Below are 15,749 nucleotides of genomic sequence, written 5' to 3'. Positions count from 1 at the left end.
CAGCGACGGGCCACAGTCCGGAACATCCAGCGACGATCCCCAGTCCGAAGCCTCCAGCAACAGTCCCCAGTACGGGGTCTCCAGCGACGGTCCCCAGCCCGGGGTCTCCAGCGACGGTCCCCAGTCCGGGGTCTCCAGCGACGGTCCCCAGTCCGGGGTCTCCAGCAACGGGGGGGGGGGGGGGGGGGGGGGGGGGTGGTATTGTCACGCCCTGACCTTAGTTAACTCTGTTTTCTTTATTATTTCGGTTAGGTCAGGGTGTGACGAGGGTGGGTATGCTAGTTTTGTATTGTCTAGGGGTTTTTGTATGTCCAGGGGTTTTGGTAGTCTAGGTATATGTATGTCTATGGTGGCCTGAATTGGTTCCCAATCAGAGGCAGCTGTTTATCGTTGTTTCTGATTGGGGATCATATTTAGGTTGCCATTTTCCCTTTTGGTTTTGTGGGTTCTTGATCTATGTTTAGCTGCCTGTCTGCACTATCCATATTAGCTTCACGGTTCGTTTTGTTATTTTGTTCGTTTTGTTCAGTGTTTGTTCTTTTAATAAAGAAGAATGCACGCTTACGTCGCTGCGCCTTGGTCTCCTCCCTACGATGGCCGTGACACCTTTACTTTTTCCAAATGTTGTTGTGTTACAGCCTGAATTTAAAATGGATTAAATTGAGATTTTGTGTCACTGATATATACACAATAATCCATAATGTCAAACGTGGAATAGAACATTTTAGAAATTAATAAAAAATGTGATGCTAAAATGTCTTGAGTCAATAAGTATTCAATCTCTTTGTTATGGCAAGACTAAATAAGTTCAGGAGTAAAAATGTGCTTAACAAATCACAAAATAAGTTGCATGGTGTCACGATCGTGTGGCGGATTAACGGACCAAAATGCAGCAGTTGGAAAATAAGCCATCTTCTTTTATTAAACAACACGAAGATGAACACGACACAAAACACTTTAACAAAACAACAAAACGACCGTGAAGCTACAAACGTTGTGCACATACATAAAGGCTACAAACGTTCTACATAGACAATTACCCACAACCAATGAGAGCCTATGGCTACCCTAAATAAGGCTCCCAATCAGAGACAACCGAAATCAGCTGTCTCTAATTGGGAACTCATTCAGGTAACCATAGACTCTCCTAGACAACTAAACATACATAGACAATACTAGAAACCTGTACTCCACACAAACCCATATACTATACACAACCCCTTTACCATAAACAACACCCAAAACCAACAAAACAAAAACATTCCCCATGTCACACCCTGACCTAACTAAAATAATAAAGAAAACCAATAATACTAAGGCCAGGGCGTGACATAACCCCCCCCTTGAGGCGCGAACTCCGGGCGCACCATACACAGTCTAGGGGAGGGTCTGGGTGGGCTTCCATCCACGGTGGCGGCTCCGGCTCTGGTCGCGGTCCCCACGTCACCACAGTACCTAAACACCTCCTAGGCTTCCTCCAAACGACCCCCCTCCACCTTAACCCCATTGCATTCAGGGGCAGTTCCGGACTAAGGGGCAGTACCAGGGTAAGAGGCAGTACCAGGGTCAGGGGCAGTACTAGGGTCAGGGACAGTACCAGGGTCAGGGGCAGTACCAGGGTAAGGGGCAGCACCAGGGTAAGGGGCAGCACCAGGGTAAGGGGCAGCTCCGGACTGAGGAATGGCAGCTCCGGACTGAGGGACTGCAGCTCCGGACTGAGGGACTGCAGCTCCGGACTGAGGGATGGCCCATGGCTGGCTGACGGATCTGGCTGCTCATGGCTAGCTGACGGATCTGGCTGCTCATGGCTAGCTGACGGATCTGGCTGCTCATGGCTAGCTGACGGATCTGGCTGCTCATGGCTAGCTGACGGATCTGGCTGCTCATGGCTAGCTGACGGATCTGGCTGCTCATGGCTAGCTGACGGATCTGGCTGCTCATGGCTGGCTGACGGATCTGGCTGCTCATGGCTGGCTGACGGATCTGGCTGCTCATGGCTAGCTGACGGATCTGGCTGCTCATGGCTGGCTGACGGATCTGGCTGCTCATGGCTGGCTGACTGATCTGGCTGCTCCTGTCTGGTTGGCGGCTCTGGCAGATCCTGTCTGGTTGGCGGCTCTGGCAGATCCTGTCTGGTTGGCGGCTCTGGCAGATCCTGTCTGACGGACGGCTCTAGCGGCTCCTGTCTGGCTGGCGGCTCTAGCGGCTCCTGTCTGGCGGACGGCTCAGTGGGCTCATGGCAGACGGGCGGCTTTGCAGGCTCATGGCAGACGGGCGGCTTTGCAGGCTCATTGCAGACGGATGGCTCAGATGGCGCTGGGGAGACGGATGGCTCAGATGGCGCTGGGGAGACGGATGGCTCAGATGGCGCTGGGGAGACGAGCAGTTCAGTCATCGCTGTGCAGACGGCAGACTCCTGCCGGCTGAGGCGCACTGTAGGCCTGGTGCGTGGTGCCGGGACTGGTGGCACCGGGCTGGGGACACGCATCTCAGGGCTAGTGCGGGGAGCAGGAACAGGGCATACTGGACCCTGGGGACGCACATTAGGCCTAGTGCGTGGGGCCGGAACTGGTGGTACCGGACTGGGGACACGCATCTCAGGGCTAATGCGGGGAGCAGCAACAGGATGCACAGGACTCTGGAGACGCACAAAAGGCTTAGTGCGTGGTGCCGGAATTGGTGATACCGGGCTGGAGACACGCACCATAAGGCTAGTGCGTGGAGGAGGCACTGGTGGTACTGGGTTGGGGCGGGGAGGTGGCGCCGGAAATACCGGACCGTGCAGGCGTACTGGCTCTCTTGAGCATTGAGCCTGCCCAACCTTACCTGGTTGAATGCTCCCGGTCGCCCAACCAGTGCGGGGAGGTGGAATAACCCGCACCGGGCTATGTAGGCGAACCGGGGAAACCATGCGTAAGGCAGGTGCCATGTATGCCGGCCCGAGGAGACGCACTGGAGACCAGACGCGTTGAGCCGGCCTCATGACACTTGGCTCAATGCCCAATCTAGCCCTGCCAGTGCGGGGAGGTGGAATAACCCGCACCGGGCTATGCACACGTACAGGAGACACCGTGCGCTCTACTGCGTAACACGGTGTCTGCCCGTACTCTCGCTCTCCACGGTAATTACAGGGAGTAGGCGCAGGTTTCCTACCTGACTTCGCCACTCTCCCTTTAAGCCCCCCCCAAAGAAATTTTTTGGGTTTTCCCACAGGCTTCCTACCGCTTCGTCGTGCTGCCTCCATTCGCCGGTATCCCTCCTCGCACTGCGCCAGAGAATCCCAGGCGGGCTCCGGCACTCTCCCTGGGTTGATCGCCCACCTGTCGATCTCCTCCCACGTAGTGTAACCCAGATCCTTTGTAGGTTCCTTTTCCTGCCTCCGAGCTAGCTCCTCATATCGCCGCCTCTCTGCTTTCGCTGCCTCCAGCTCAGCTTTGGGGCGGTTATATTCTCCTGGTACCTCCCGGTCTAAACTTTCCTCCCATGTCCATAAATCCTTGTATTGCTCCTGTTGCCGCTGGTCATGCCGCTTGGTCCTATGGTGGGTAATTCTGTCACGATCGTGTGGCGGATTAACGGACCAAAATGCAGCAGTTGGAAAATAAGCCATCTTCTTTTATTAAACAACACGAAGATGAACACGACACAAAACACTTTAACAAAACAACAAAACGACCGTGAAGCTACAAACGTTGTGCACATACATAAAGGCTACAAACGTTCTACATAGACAATTACCCACAACCAATGAGAGCCTATGGCTACCCTAAATAAGGCTCCCAATCAGAGACAACCGAAATCAGCTGTCTCTAATTGGGAACTCATTCAGGTAACCATAGACTCTCCTAGACAACTAAACATACATAGACAATACTAGAAACCTGTACTCCACACAAACCCATATACTATACACAACCCCTTTACCATAAACAACACCCAAAACCAACAAAACAAAAACATTCCCCATGTCACACCCTGACCTAACTAAAATAATAAAGAAAACCAATAATACTAAGGCCAGGGCGTGACACATGGACTCATTCCATGTTCAATAATAGTAGTTAAAATTATTTTTTAAGGACTATCCCATATCTGTACCCCATACATACAATTATCTGTAATTTCCCTCAATCATGTAGGGATTTTCAATCACAGATTCAACCGCAAAGACCAGGGAGGTGTTTTCAATGCCTAGCAAAGAAGAGCACCAATTGGTCAAAAAAGAAGTTGCTGAATATCTCTTTGAGCATGGTGAAGTTATTAATTATCCTTTGGATGGTGGGTTAGGGCTATCAACACAAGCAGTCACTACAAAGATACAGGCGTCTTTCCTAACTCAGTCACTGGAGAGGAAGGAAACTGCTCAAAAGTTTCACCAGTTACAGAGTTGTAATATGAGAAATGAGGATGGATCAACAACATTGTACTTACTCCACAATACTAACCTAAATGACAGAGTGAAAAGAAGGAAGCCTGTACAAATAAAAATATTCCAAAACATGCATTCTGTTTGCAACAAGGCACTTAAGTAATGCTGCAACAAATGTGGCAAAGAAACTAACTTTTTATCCTGAATATAAATAGTTATGTTTCGGGAAATCCAACACAACCCATCACTTAGTACCACTCTTCATATTTTCCAGCATGGGGATGGCTGCATCATGTTATGGGTATACTTGTCATCGGCAAGGACTAAGGAGGGGGTTTTTTTGCATGAAAAGAAACAGAATACAGTTATAAGCACATGTCAAAATCCTAGAGCAAAACCTGGTTCAGTCTGCTTTCCAACAGACACTTGGAGACTAATTCACATTTCAGCAGGACATTAACCTGAAACACAAGGCCTAATCTACACTGGAGTTACTTACCAAGACGACATTGAATGTTTCTGAGTGGCCTAGTTACAGTTTTGACTTAAAACAGCTTGAAAATCTATGGCAAGACCTGGCTGTCTAGCAATGATCAACAATCAATTTGGCAGAGATTGAAGAATTTTGCAAAGCTTTTAGAGATGTACCCAGAAAGACTAATAGCTGTAATCGCCGCCAAAGGTGCTTCTACAAAAGTATTAACTCAGGGGTGTGAATGCATATGTAAATTCGATTTTTGTGTATTCCATTTTCAATAAATTTGCTAAAACTCTGAAATCATGTTTTCACTTTGTCATCATGAGGTATTGTGAATAGATGGGTGAGAATAAAAATATAATTAATACATTTTGAATTCAGGCTGTAACACAACAAAATGTGGAATAAGTCTAGGGGTATGAATGAATACTTTGTGAAGGCTCTGTATACGTTTGTAAATGTCTTGGCCTTACCTTTACTTTATTGATGCCTTTGGGTATAGCCAACCATACAGCACCACAGTGGGGGCTGAAATGTGTAATAGATTTTGAACAGGCTAAACAAATTTCCCATAAGGGGGTTTGCAGGACTTAATGAGGCATAACTAATGGTGTTCCACCATTATCAGCGCCATGCTGGAAACTCTGCGTCAGGACAGACCGGCCATTGATTCTTGCTTCAAACCTCTTGAGGTGCTAATCAGCTTCTTTGGTTCAGCGTTTCAGGCCTGACAAACCCATTGTGGGCCTGTGTCACTCCAGGTCAGTAGTTATTAGTGGCAACTGAAAACAGTTTCTTTAACTACTTATGAGCAAACTGAATAAAATGCATAGGGAACTTGGAGGGGGGATTACATGGCAGCACAGCGAGGCAAGCAGGCACTGGAGAGATTGTGACCTGGTTTTCTAATAAGGGATGCTGTGCTTCCCTTTGGGTTATTTCTCCTCTATCTCCCACTCTAGTAGCGAAATAGAGTAGTCTTCAAAAGGTTGCTTGGGCTTCACAGCGCCGCATACTGCTAAAATGTTATTCATAGCAAGCAACGGAATTAGACAGTTTAAGCCCTGGAATAGTATATTATTGCCTGTGTTAGTGAGTGTATGTGTGTGCGAGAGAGAGAGAGTCCAGTTATATCTTCAAACCAAAGGCAATGGTAAAATGTGTTTTCATTTATTTAATTTCATGGAAATCTATTAGAGTGAGAATTGCTTTCTGAGTCCTATGACCTCCTTGAACTGTTTTTCATTCTGTCGCAAGATGATTATTTGCAGGCAATTTTTTTTAGTAGAAAATGACTAGAATTAGAAAAGTTTCTGCTTCATTGCGAACACTCTCCTTTGATCCTGAAAGCTGGTGGTTTCCCTCAAGCTGCATAAATATAGAATTGCATCAACTCATTCTGTGGACACCAAACTACTCTCAATGAGGCAGGGATAGGTTTGTCATAGAAAATCGAAAGATTGTATCTCCTTGCTAGAATGGGAGGCCATTACACTAATTAAAATCTCTCTCAGAACTTGCCAATTCAAAGCATCCTTTCGCACTGCACTGAAAAGCGGTGCTCGTCCCCTAATCATTTCACATGGGGCAAGATTTGGGGACTATCTTTGGCAAAAAAAAGGAGAGCTGGAGTGTGGGAGGGTGGATGGTGGGGGTTGGTGGAGAATGCTTGTACCACCTTTTTGAATTCCTGCAGGGTACTTACCAATTGAGAATGAGCATATCTTTATCAACCTTAGCTATTTCCCCAGTCCAATTGAATAGTTTTGTTATCCAATCCCGTCAACGTATGTAATTCCAGTAGATATTATAATAACCCAAGATCCTCTAAAGATTGTGTTAACTCTGAGTAGGGTAACAGGTTAATAACTTATAGTAAATAGTTTGTTCCTTTGAAAAGTGTACAGACTCATTATCATTATGGGAAGGGCTAACATAGGTCCTGTATTTTTATCAATTGAAGATCTAATGGGATATTCTATGACATGGAAAAGCCAACATGTTTTGCTCAATTAAATGACATAACCGCTGCAGATGAAAAAGTATTTGTGTTATGTGTGCATAGGAAAACAGACAATGAACTATGTAGACTCTGCAAGGTTAATTTCTCAGACCACCATTTTGTCAAAAGGAATGTATTATGAAGGTTGTATTTTTGTTTCTATGTAAACTGTACTGCCAATGACGATAAGCCCCTGCCAATTAGTACACACTAGGTTGCTAGGTCACCATGGTCAATTGAAGAACACATCAATAGAACTTGAAAAGGTTTCTCCACGATCAGACCTTCTGACATATTAAGTAGAATAATGGAGTAGAAAACACAGACAAGGCCCCTTGCTAGATTCAAATTACTCTTCGGTAAGAATTCATTTGTAACCTGCAATTAACTGGAAAGATTGGAGCCAGAGAAATTCTGTGCATGAACTGAAAATAAAGACTATCCATCCTTTATGGTTATATGTTTGGCATTGAATGTATTTAAAAATCCTTCCAGTTCCATAGCATAACTGCCATATCTCAATGTATTTTAATGCGTTTAACCTTGTATGTGTGATGTACCCTACTATATGCAGTATTGTTCTGTTCTTCAGGTAAACTATTGTGCACATTAATATCAACTGGATAGATGGCAGAACAACCAGGCCTGTAATAGATGGAGAGATAAAGAGTTTACCAAAAGATACAGATAGATACAGAGGCCCAAAGTGCCTACAACCCATCAGTTCTATTTCAGGCCAGGCACCATAGCTTGAAATGCCATTTTTGGATCTACCTATCATTTTCAGATTTGTTGGTATTGGTCCATCAATAAATGTACTTTCAAAAAGTAAACAGAAAATCTCAAAAGTTGATGAAAATCTATATTTTCTATAGTTTATCATACTACCGTCATCGACATTTTAATGAATTTTAACCACTGTAAAACTGACATAAATAATTTCAAAGCTTACTACATTAAATTACCCAATTTAAAAGGCTATTTTATAGAGTGTTACAAACTGGACTATATTTAATAACTTACTTTGAAGAAATGGTAATTGGGTCTAAATAGCGTTTGGTGTTTGTAGTCTAAATTCAGATTTCCCACACGCCAACTCCTTTTCCTCAGCTTCAGGAGCATCTGCATTCACCAAATACTGTGGTTAATCTTAGATATATTCATCAGACTTTCCCAGAGGTAATTGTTCATTTGTTGTCCATTTTTTATTCTAGATAACAATTTCTTTGGAAAAGTGCGTCAAAAATGTATTTTACAGATTAAAATATGAAATAAGTATTTATCCACAATCGGCTCTGGAGAAGTCCGGTCCTGGAGTATCTTAACGAAATGAAACCAAAATATTTAGACTGACTTCATCCAATGTCCAGAAAAATGTATTTGTGTGATAGACAAATATATGCGCATATTTGAAGATGCACTATGTAGAAATCGATCTGCCATTTCCTGGTTGTAAAAATTCTAACAGTACGCCTAATTTCAGTTTATGTGACAAAACAATCTAGTATAGTGTAGAGCAAGGTTTCCCAAACTCGGTTCTGGGGCCCCCCTCCTGGGTGCACGTTTTGGTTTTTGCCCTAGCACTACACAGCTGATTCAAATAATCAAAACTTGACGATGAGTTGGTTGTTTGATTCAGCTGTGTAGTTCTAGAGCAAAAAGCTGTGAAATATATTTTCAGCTGTTTGTTGCTGGATCGAATCCCAGAGCTGGCAAAGTAAAATCGGTTATTCTGCCCCTGAACCCATTGTTCCCCGGTAGGCAGTCATTGTAAATAAGAATTTGTTTCTTAACTGGCTTGCCTAGTTAAATAAAGGTAACATATATATATTTTTTAAATAAACTTAAAAATTGGAAGCATAGATATGGGCACACAGAACGGATTTACTTTGACTTAGACTTCAATCAATCAAGTTTATTTTATATAGCCCTTCGTACATCAGCTAATGTCTCGAAGTGCTGTACAGAGACCCAGCCTAAAACCCCAAACAGCTAGAATGCAGGTGTAGAAGCACTTGCTTTCAATGACAATGGTAGGTCTATAACTCACATTTCTATGTGGGTTTTGTCTGGTTGCCCAAAAAGTTACATATTGCAGATTTAATAAGATATCGTTTCATTTGCATATTTTAATAAAAATATTTCTGAAAAAGTATAATACATAAATATATTATATTTGTATCTACATTCAATAGTTAAACGTTGATTGTGATATGATACATGGGAGAAACGTACCCTATGAGGGTGTGGTGCCTGGCCTTATCTCTCAATTATAGAAAAGACAATTCAAGGCACATCCCCATAACTTGTGAGACACAATCATAGCAATGTTAGAGAGGACGACCATAGACTACTAGTGTGGGCCATGACAACAACTAAAACATAAGGACAATAATGGAAAGTTTTGCTGAGAAAAATTCAATCAAACCCAAAATATGGAAAACATTGGGTTCAGGAAAACAACTCTCCCAGCAGGTGTGCCTTACTTTTGAACCTCATATCAAACCTCTCCAAATATGATACATCTTTTTCTCCTACTAGAACTCCCCAACCAGAAGTCTGTATTTTGGATGAATGCATTTACATAGAGCTGTATGGGAGAGGAATGCAGTGAGGGGATGCAGAGACAGCAATAGGCCTTTATCATAATCATCCTACGGTATCATCATAACTGTTATTGAGAATTTTCAAACCTGTTTAAATGGCCAATGGATATGTAGCGGTTCCCATGTCCTATTATCAGGGGTCCAGTACAAATCATGGTGAAGACTAGACAGACTACAGAAAGAGACAGATGCAAACTTGTAATATACATGTTTTGGAGAGTGTTATACAAATATTTAAGAGGTGGTTACTAAACGCCATCCTTATGATAGATTGCCTTATCAAAGAGGGTTTGGATTTCTCAGACAGTTTTAGAAGGGCCCCTCAACATTATTATAATAATTATGCATTATTTGATGCCTATGAAAATAATCCATGCAACTACAATAGAAGTTATGTGATTTATTTATTTATTTATTTTGGGAAATCAATATTTTAAAGAAATACTGTCAAATGTGAAAAAATATTCTCTGTCAAAGATTATTTTATCATGTATTAGTTTGAGTAAATTCAGATTTTCAGATACAGTTGTGATGTAAAAAACTTAGAGTAGAAATCTAGGAACATAAACAAAAACAAAAGAACATTGCGACATCAATATGTGGTGTGCACAGTAAGTTTGGTATAGCCTTACAGATTCGATAGTGGAGCGATAGACATGGATGAAATAGCTTTCTTTGATAAGAGACTTATCCTGACATTTCATTAGCGTTTTTGGTGTTGCATTTACACCTACTTTACTGTCATTCGTCCTTGATCAGGTTATATTAGGCCTACGTCCCTTTCTTGAATGTCAGCGCATAAGGTCTAAATGCTGCTGTAATACCATTTGCGTGATGAGAAACATGTTCTTCAAAATGTGCATTATGAACTATGCACGTTATTACATATTGATCTACATTATATTCAAGAAATTGCCATAATAATAATAACAATAATAATAATAATAGTAATAGTAATAATAATGCCACAATTAAAGTTTGAATGATAGGCAAACTGAAAACATTTTACGTTGATTTGATTATTAATGCATACGAGAGGTGGCTTTATTAGGAATTGAAATTGTCTAAGAACTAACTGTCTAAGAACTAATACAACCCTGTGTTGATTAGTCTATTTGTATAGTTTTGAAATCACACTATTACTATATTGAAAACATATAGAACTTGTGTTTCAGTGTTTTTATTCTAACGAATGTGGCAAAAAATTATCCTTTTATTTTTTAATGGATACATTTTTAATAAGGTATAATATTTCACTGTATTGGTCATCCTACATCTGCGATGCCTCTACAAAATAATCTGTGAACAATGCTGGCTACCCCATCGACCTTGCGTTCCAACTCAATTTGGTCTCAATCACACAATAATGAAAACGCACTCCAACCAGATCCTTATAAAAAGTAATTCGCCAGGAATAGCTCGCACTTCAAGTGATTTATTGTTGACGTTCAATTGGTTTGAAACATGTACAGCAGCCATCACGCATTTGTTCGTTTTGACAAAAGAAGAAAGAAAAGAAAAAAGTCGACTTAAAACAAGCATACAGGTAAACGCATTCTCGTGTGTTCGCCACATATACAGTTCCTACTTTCTTTAAGTCTAAATGAATACATTAGTTTACAATATTAATAGCATAAAATACCAGGTTATCACTGCAAAGAAGTGGTGGTTTAGTACCTTGAGAGAGTTCATACCTGATCCCACCTATCTCACTTTTCCCTACAGTCCCCTTAATGTGGAGCAGCATTCCCGTTCAACAACATAGACAACGTTAACATCATGAGGAAGTCCATCACATTGATTAGAAAAGGTACAGAAACGACACAATCTATTTCAAGGGTAGCCATTTCGTTTAATGTTCAAAAAAAGTCTTCCTCTTCAGAAATGTCAACAAAATGTGCCCTGACCAGCTGGTGCGCCTGAGCGCGTTGTCCTCTCAGACACCAAGGGCTCCATTTTCGCACAGTTATGTATATCAACATGATATGTCTCGTTTTCTCTTGGGCTCGTCCGCGGGTTAACATATAAAAATTGTAAATGACAGTAGGTCCTACCAAGTTCTGCCGTAGAGGAGGTTGGAGCTGACCATGTTATTAGTGTAGTCTATAACAGAAGTGTCTATTTGCGCCATGTTGATCTGGCTATGGAGTGAAGGAGGGCTAGGTGACATCTCCTCCAGGTCTTGGGCCTGAACTAAAGAGTTGACCTGATGGTTTTGGTGTTGATTGATGGCATTACTGGAAGCGGGGAGCACGACCCCAGAACCGTTCTGTTGCTGCTGCTGTTGTTGCTGTTGCTGCTGTACCTGCTGCTGGTTCGGGGTTGGTGTGTTGGAGCCGTTCTGACATGGTTTACCGTCCTTCACCAGAACAGGCACGGCCACGCGCCTCGGCGACTGTTGTTGCTGACACAGGTTGCTGTCCTGCTGCAGCTGCTGCGCCGCTTTGTCCTTGGCCTGTCGCTTCATCTTGTACCTGTGGTTCTGGAACCAGATCTTGACCTGGGTCGGCGTCAGATGGATCATACTGGCCAGGTGTTCCCGCTCTGGCGCTGAGAGGTATTTCTGTTGTTTGAATCTCCTCTCTAGCTCGTACACCTGAGCCTGGGAGAAGAGTACCCGTCGTTTCCTCCTGGGCGCTGCGTGCAGGGGTGGCATGGACTTGGAGGCGTCCCCCATGCCTGTTAGGGTCCCCATTCCAGTCATGTTCATACCTGTGGAAGGTCCCATGAATCTAGAAACTTAAAAATATACATACATATACGCACATTCAATATTCAGCAATGCAAATGTGTCGGTTTGTTGGCCTGAAGTAGTTCAGCCATGGTCTATGGCCGTGCGTAATTTGTCAAATGTAGGTTAGTCAACAAGCTCACACAGTCTCAGCTCAGAATTAAACCTTCATCCACGTTTCTGAGATCACTAGGCAGCATTAACGAGCAAGTTTATTTCATTCCAATAATAATAATAATAATAATACATATTTTGTGAAATAAAATTAAAAACGACTTTTTTCCTTATTCGAAAATGGTGTAATGTCAGACTAGCCTAGGCTACTCAGTGATGGTGAGTAGTGTGTTATTGGTTCAAATCTGTCCGTATTTCGTTAAAAGTTTGGTGATAGTGAAATAAAACATGTCACAAAACAATAAAAACGAATCTAAATCTAAAAAACGACTTACTTGTTGAATATCTTTGATCCGTGTTTGCGCCATACCACCCTGTGGCTGTTGCGCTATTTCTCATGGTTTCCTGGTAAGACGGAAGGTCTCCCATGTTGCCAATGCTCCCATTGCAGTATCCCCCCATGGCGCTGTGCGAGAACTGGGAGACAGTGTGTGGCATGTGGTAGGTGGTCGCCACGGTGGCGTTGTGGCCCATGGAGTGCTGTTGCATGCCAGTCTGGGACACCTGAGGCTGTCGGTAAGCTCCCAGTGGAGAGGTTAGGTTCCCTGCGCCGTCCATGGCACTAAACTTCTTGTAGGTCTCCTCGATAGGACTCAAAATATCACTCACTGAGAAAGGCGTTGTATGCTTTGGGCTCAACGACATGGTTCAGAAAGCAGGTAGATTTTGTTGAGCAGATCAACCGTGTTGTTGTATCAGCTCTCTCCTTGTGGATGGCTACGTAAGAGAGTGCTTGTAGTACGCCTGCGATCCGATTGATCGCCTTGGAGAAGGAGGCGAGCCCTGGGTGCTCATAGCTCGGGTTTATTGTAGCCAGGAGCCAGGTTTACGACAAACACAGGGGGCGGAGCGACGTCCTAAATGAGCAAACAATAGTCATCGACATTTTAGTAAGATAAGGAAAATGTTGTTATCTTTTGTATTGAGGTGAACATAATGCCAAATGAAATCTATGTATTTATGTTTCTAACATATCATTTAAGGAATGAGACATTGTTATTTGTCCACATGTCTATCCATAATAAAGTTCTGCACAACAGCTGCGCTTATATATAATACGTGTAATGTTGTCCTGCGTCAATAGGGAATTCCATACTTTCTAGAAACTTTGAGAGCACTTTACCAGACATAGGTGGCAGCGAGCATCACTAAAGAGGTACAATGGTACAATCCTAACTTGTGAGTATATTGCTTTCAGTAATTAAAAACAGCATATTGACATTAGATAAATATAATATTAGAAGTACTTGAAGATCTACCTATCTAGAATAGGCTAGCCTGCAAGTTGTTTCCACCTGTGTTCTTGCAGGCAACAGATCTGACAAAGTTGTTTTGCTTTAACCGAATGGACAAGATATGACTGCAGAGTGTAGAAGTAAGTTTTCGTGTATTTCAAGTTTACAGATATAAATGAAAGTAAAATAAAAGACTGCATTTATATTCTGCTTATGCATTGCTTTAAATAAATTCGAATAATTTGATCATGTTTCATTGGAATTCAAATTCACATTATGATAACTGATGAAATGCAACAACATCGTTTTCCGGCCCTCAGCCACCTGACTCATAAGCCCACTGCGTGACCTGGCATCTTCATCTGTGTGTAAACTCCCAGGCGCCAGAGTCAGGAACATCAGATAAAACGAACAAGAAAAGGACTTTTGAATCAACAAAACAATTAGCCATGAAATGTGACGGTATTACTAGACTATTATTATTCCTTTATTATGATTCCTGTATTTATTTTACAGTTCATCAACTGCAGTGGCCTGATCTTTGTTTTATCAAGGCTAATCGGTTAAGTTGAGAAAATATTTGACCATTACTAAAATCAGTGATTTAAGAAAAGAGACAATGGGAAATTATTGTTATGATGAAGAAGATTAAGATGGTGGTGGTGATTGTTGTGATGATTTTGACTTAGTGACATCGTATTTGTTCTTATTAGGCTAATGTTATAACTGGACAAAACACAACAATAGCTACCTGTATAGACATTGAGCTCATAATGGTAGACTTATCGGTTTCCAAGCAAAGCTAAAATACTCAGACATAAGCACTACTGAGGTCTAAATTATTGATAATGGGCCTTTCTTTATTTGTGATAAATTATTTAAATTAATTATTAATGCAATTATTACGGCTTTACTCTCAGGTGGTATTACTTTCTCACATCCTTGACCAAAGTGTCATTTAGGGTGACCAGAACTCACTAAAACAAATAAAAATATACATACACCAAAGCACCAATGTTATCATTTATGGTGGAATATTTCCCTTTGTTGAAGAGGGAAAATAATGGTCTAAACTCACCATAATTTGATTTAGTATGACACGTCAGTAAGTAGGGTATCCTAATAGCGCAAATGAAGATGCGACATGGTCAGCCATCAATTACTGGCAACGCAACACCAATCTCCGTTTAAGATGTTCATTATGAGTAATAAATCATTGTTGCTATGCAATTTAATTCAGTAAATATTTAGGTGCTCACTTGCATCCTTCAATTACTCACAAACCCTTCTCATCGCATTTATCCAACGGAGTAGGTGGATTTTGTATAGGTTAGGAGGCATAATACAGGAGACAAGCTAATTCACGGCACTCAAAAGTCAGTAGCATTATGCATAAAGTTAACCTCACATCAGAGTAGATATCATACCAAGACCATATGGTAATTTATTTTGTTTGAATAGTTTCTTGCAATTCAACTGCAAAACACAACAGTACACGTGTTGTTACTTGTCTATTTCAGTTAAACTTAAATTAACCTGCTTATATCAATATACTGATAAACATGATCCACCTAGGTACGGTATGTGATCTTACCTGCATAGGCCATCAAATAAACCGACTCTGTGAGCCATCTCTACGCTTTTGGCTATACGCTGAGGCTCGTGGTGGGTTTTGGGAACAAGGGAAAGGTAGGCCCCAGTCACAGCACCTCTAACGTTATGTAAATGAGGCAAACCTCTCAACCTTCTGGATTATTGAGTCAGAGAGCACGACCGGGTCCAGAGACCCTCCACATTGGAAAAACACTAAAATCTCGCGCCGGTTGGCTGCACAGCTTAGAGTAATATTTTTGATGCATTTACACTCTTGTAGCCTGCGTTACAACTTGTAGAGCAGGTGAACATGAAATTATAAGAGGCCTCTCTTCGACAGCAAGATATTTGGACGTGCGGGGAAGGAAATGCCTAGACCTCTAGACGGTTTGTCAGATTTATATTTGAATTGGTTTATTGGTGCAAGTTTTAAATGGAATTGATAAAGACCTGCCACTGTTATTCAGATTACATTGTATTTCCATTACAACCTATATTGTGCTTGTCTGTTGTGATTGCCTGTAGTCTATTTGCTATTTAGCTTTGAAATATATAATATTT

At 42.1% G+C, this 15,749-nt stretch overlaps 1 protein-coding gene across 2 annotated transcripts; it reads right to left on the bottom strand.

Moving 5' to 3' along the window:
* Positions 1–10,870: 10,870 nt before the first annotated feature.
* Positions 10,871–15,265, bottom strand: LOC129811543 (thyroid transcription factor 1-like). Of its 2 annotated transcripts, XM_055862939.1 has the most exons (3): positions 15,190–15,265; positions 12,636–13,217; positions 10,871–12,194 (listed from the first exon to the last, which is right to left on the bottom strand). In XM_055862939.1, the coding sequence occupies exons 2-3, from the start codon at positions 13,003–13,005 to the stop codon at positions 11,506–11,508; spliced, it is 1,059 nt and encodes a 352-aa protein (XP_055718914.1). In that variant the 5' UTR covers positions 13,006–13,217; positions 15,190–15,265; the 3' UTR covers positions 10,871–11,505. The 2 variants fall into 2 exon arrangements, with proteins under 2 accessions (XP_055718914.1, XP_055718915.1); XM_055862940.1 differs by lacking the exon at positions 15,190–15,265 and having other exon boundaries at positions 10,871–12,167; positions 12,636–13,352.
* Positions 15,266–15,749: the final 484 nt, after the last annotated feature.

Source organism: Salvelinus fontinalis, chromosome 15 (genome assembly GCF_029448725.1).
Source record: "Salvelinus fontinalis isolate EN_2023a chromosome 15, ASM2944872v1, whole genome shotgun sequence".
NCBI lineage: Eukaryota > Metazoa > Chordata > Actinopteri > Salmoniformes > Salmonidae > Salvelinus > Salvelinus fontinalis.
The sequence above is the reverse complement of the archived record's forward strand: the minus strand, read 5'-3'. Positions and strand labels throughout refer to the sequence as shown.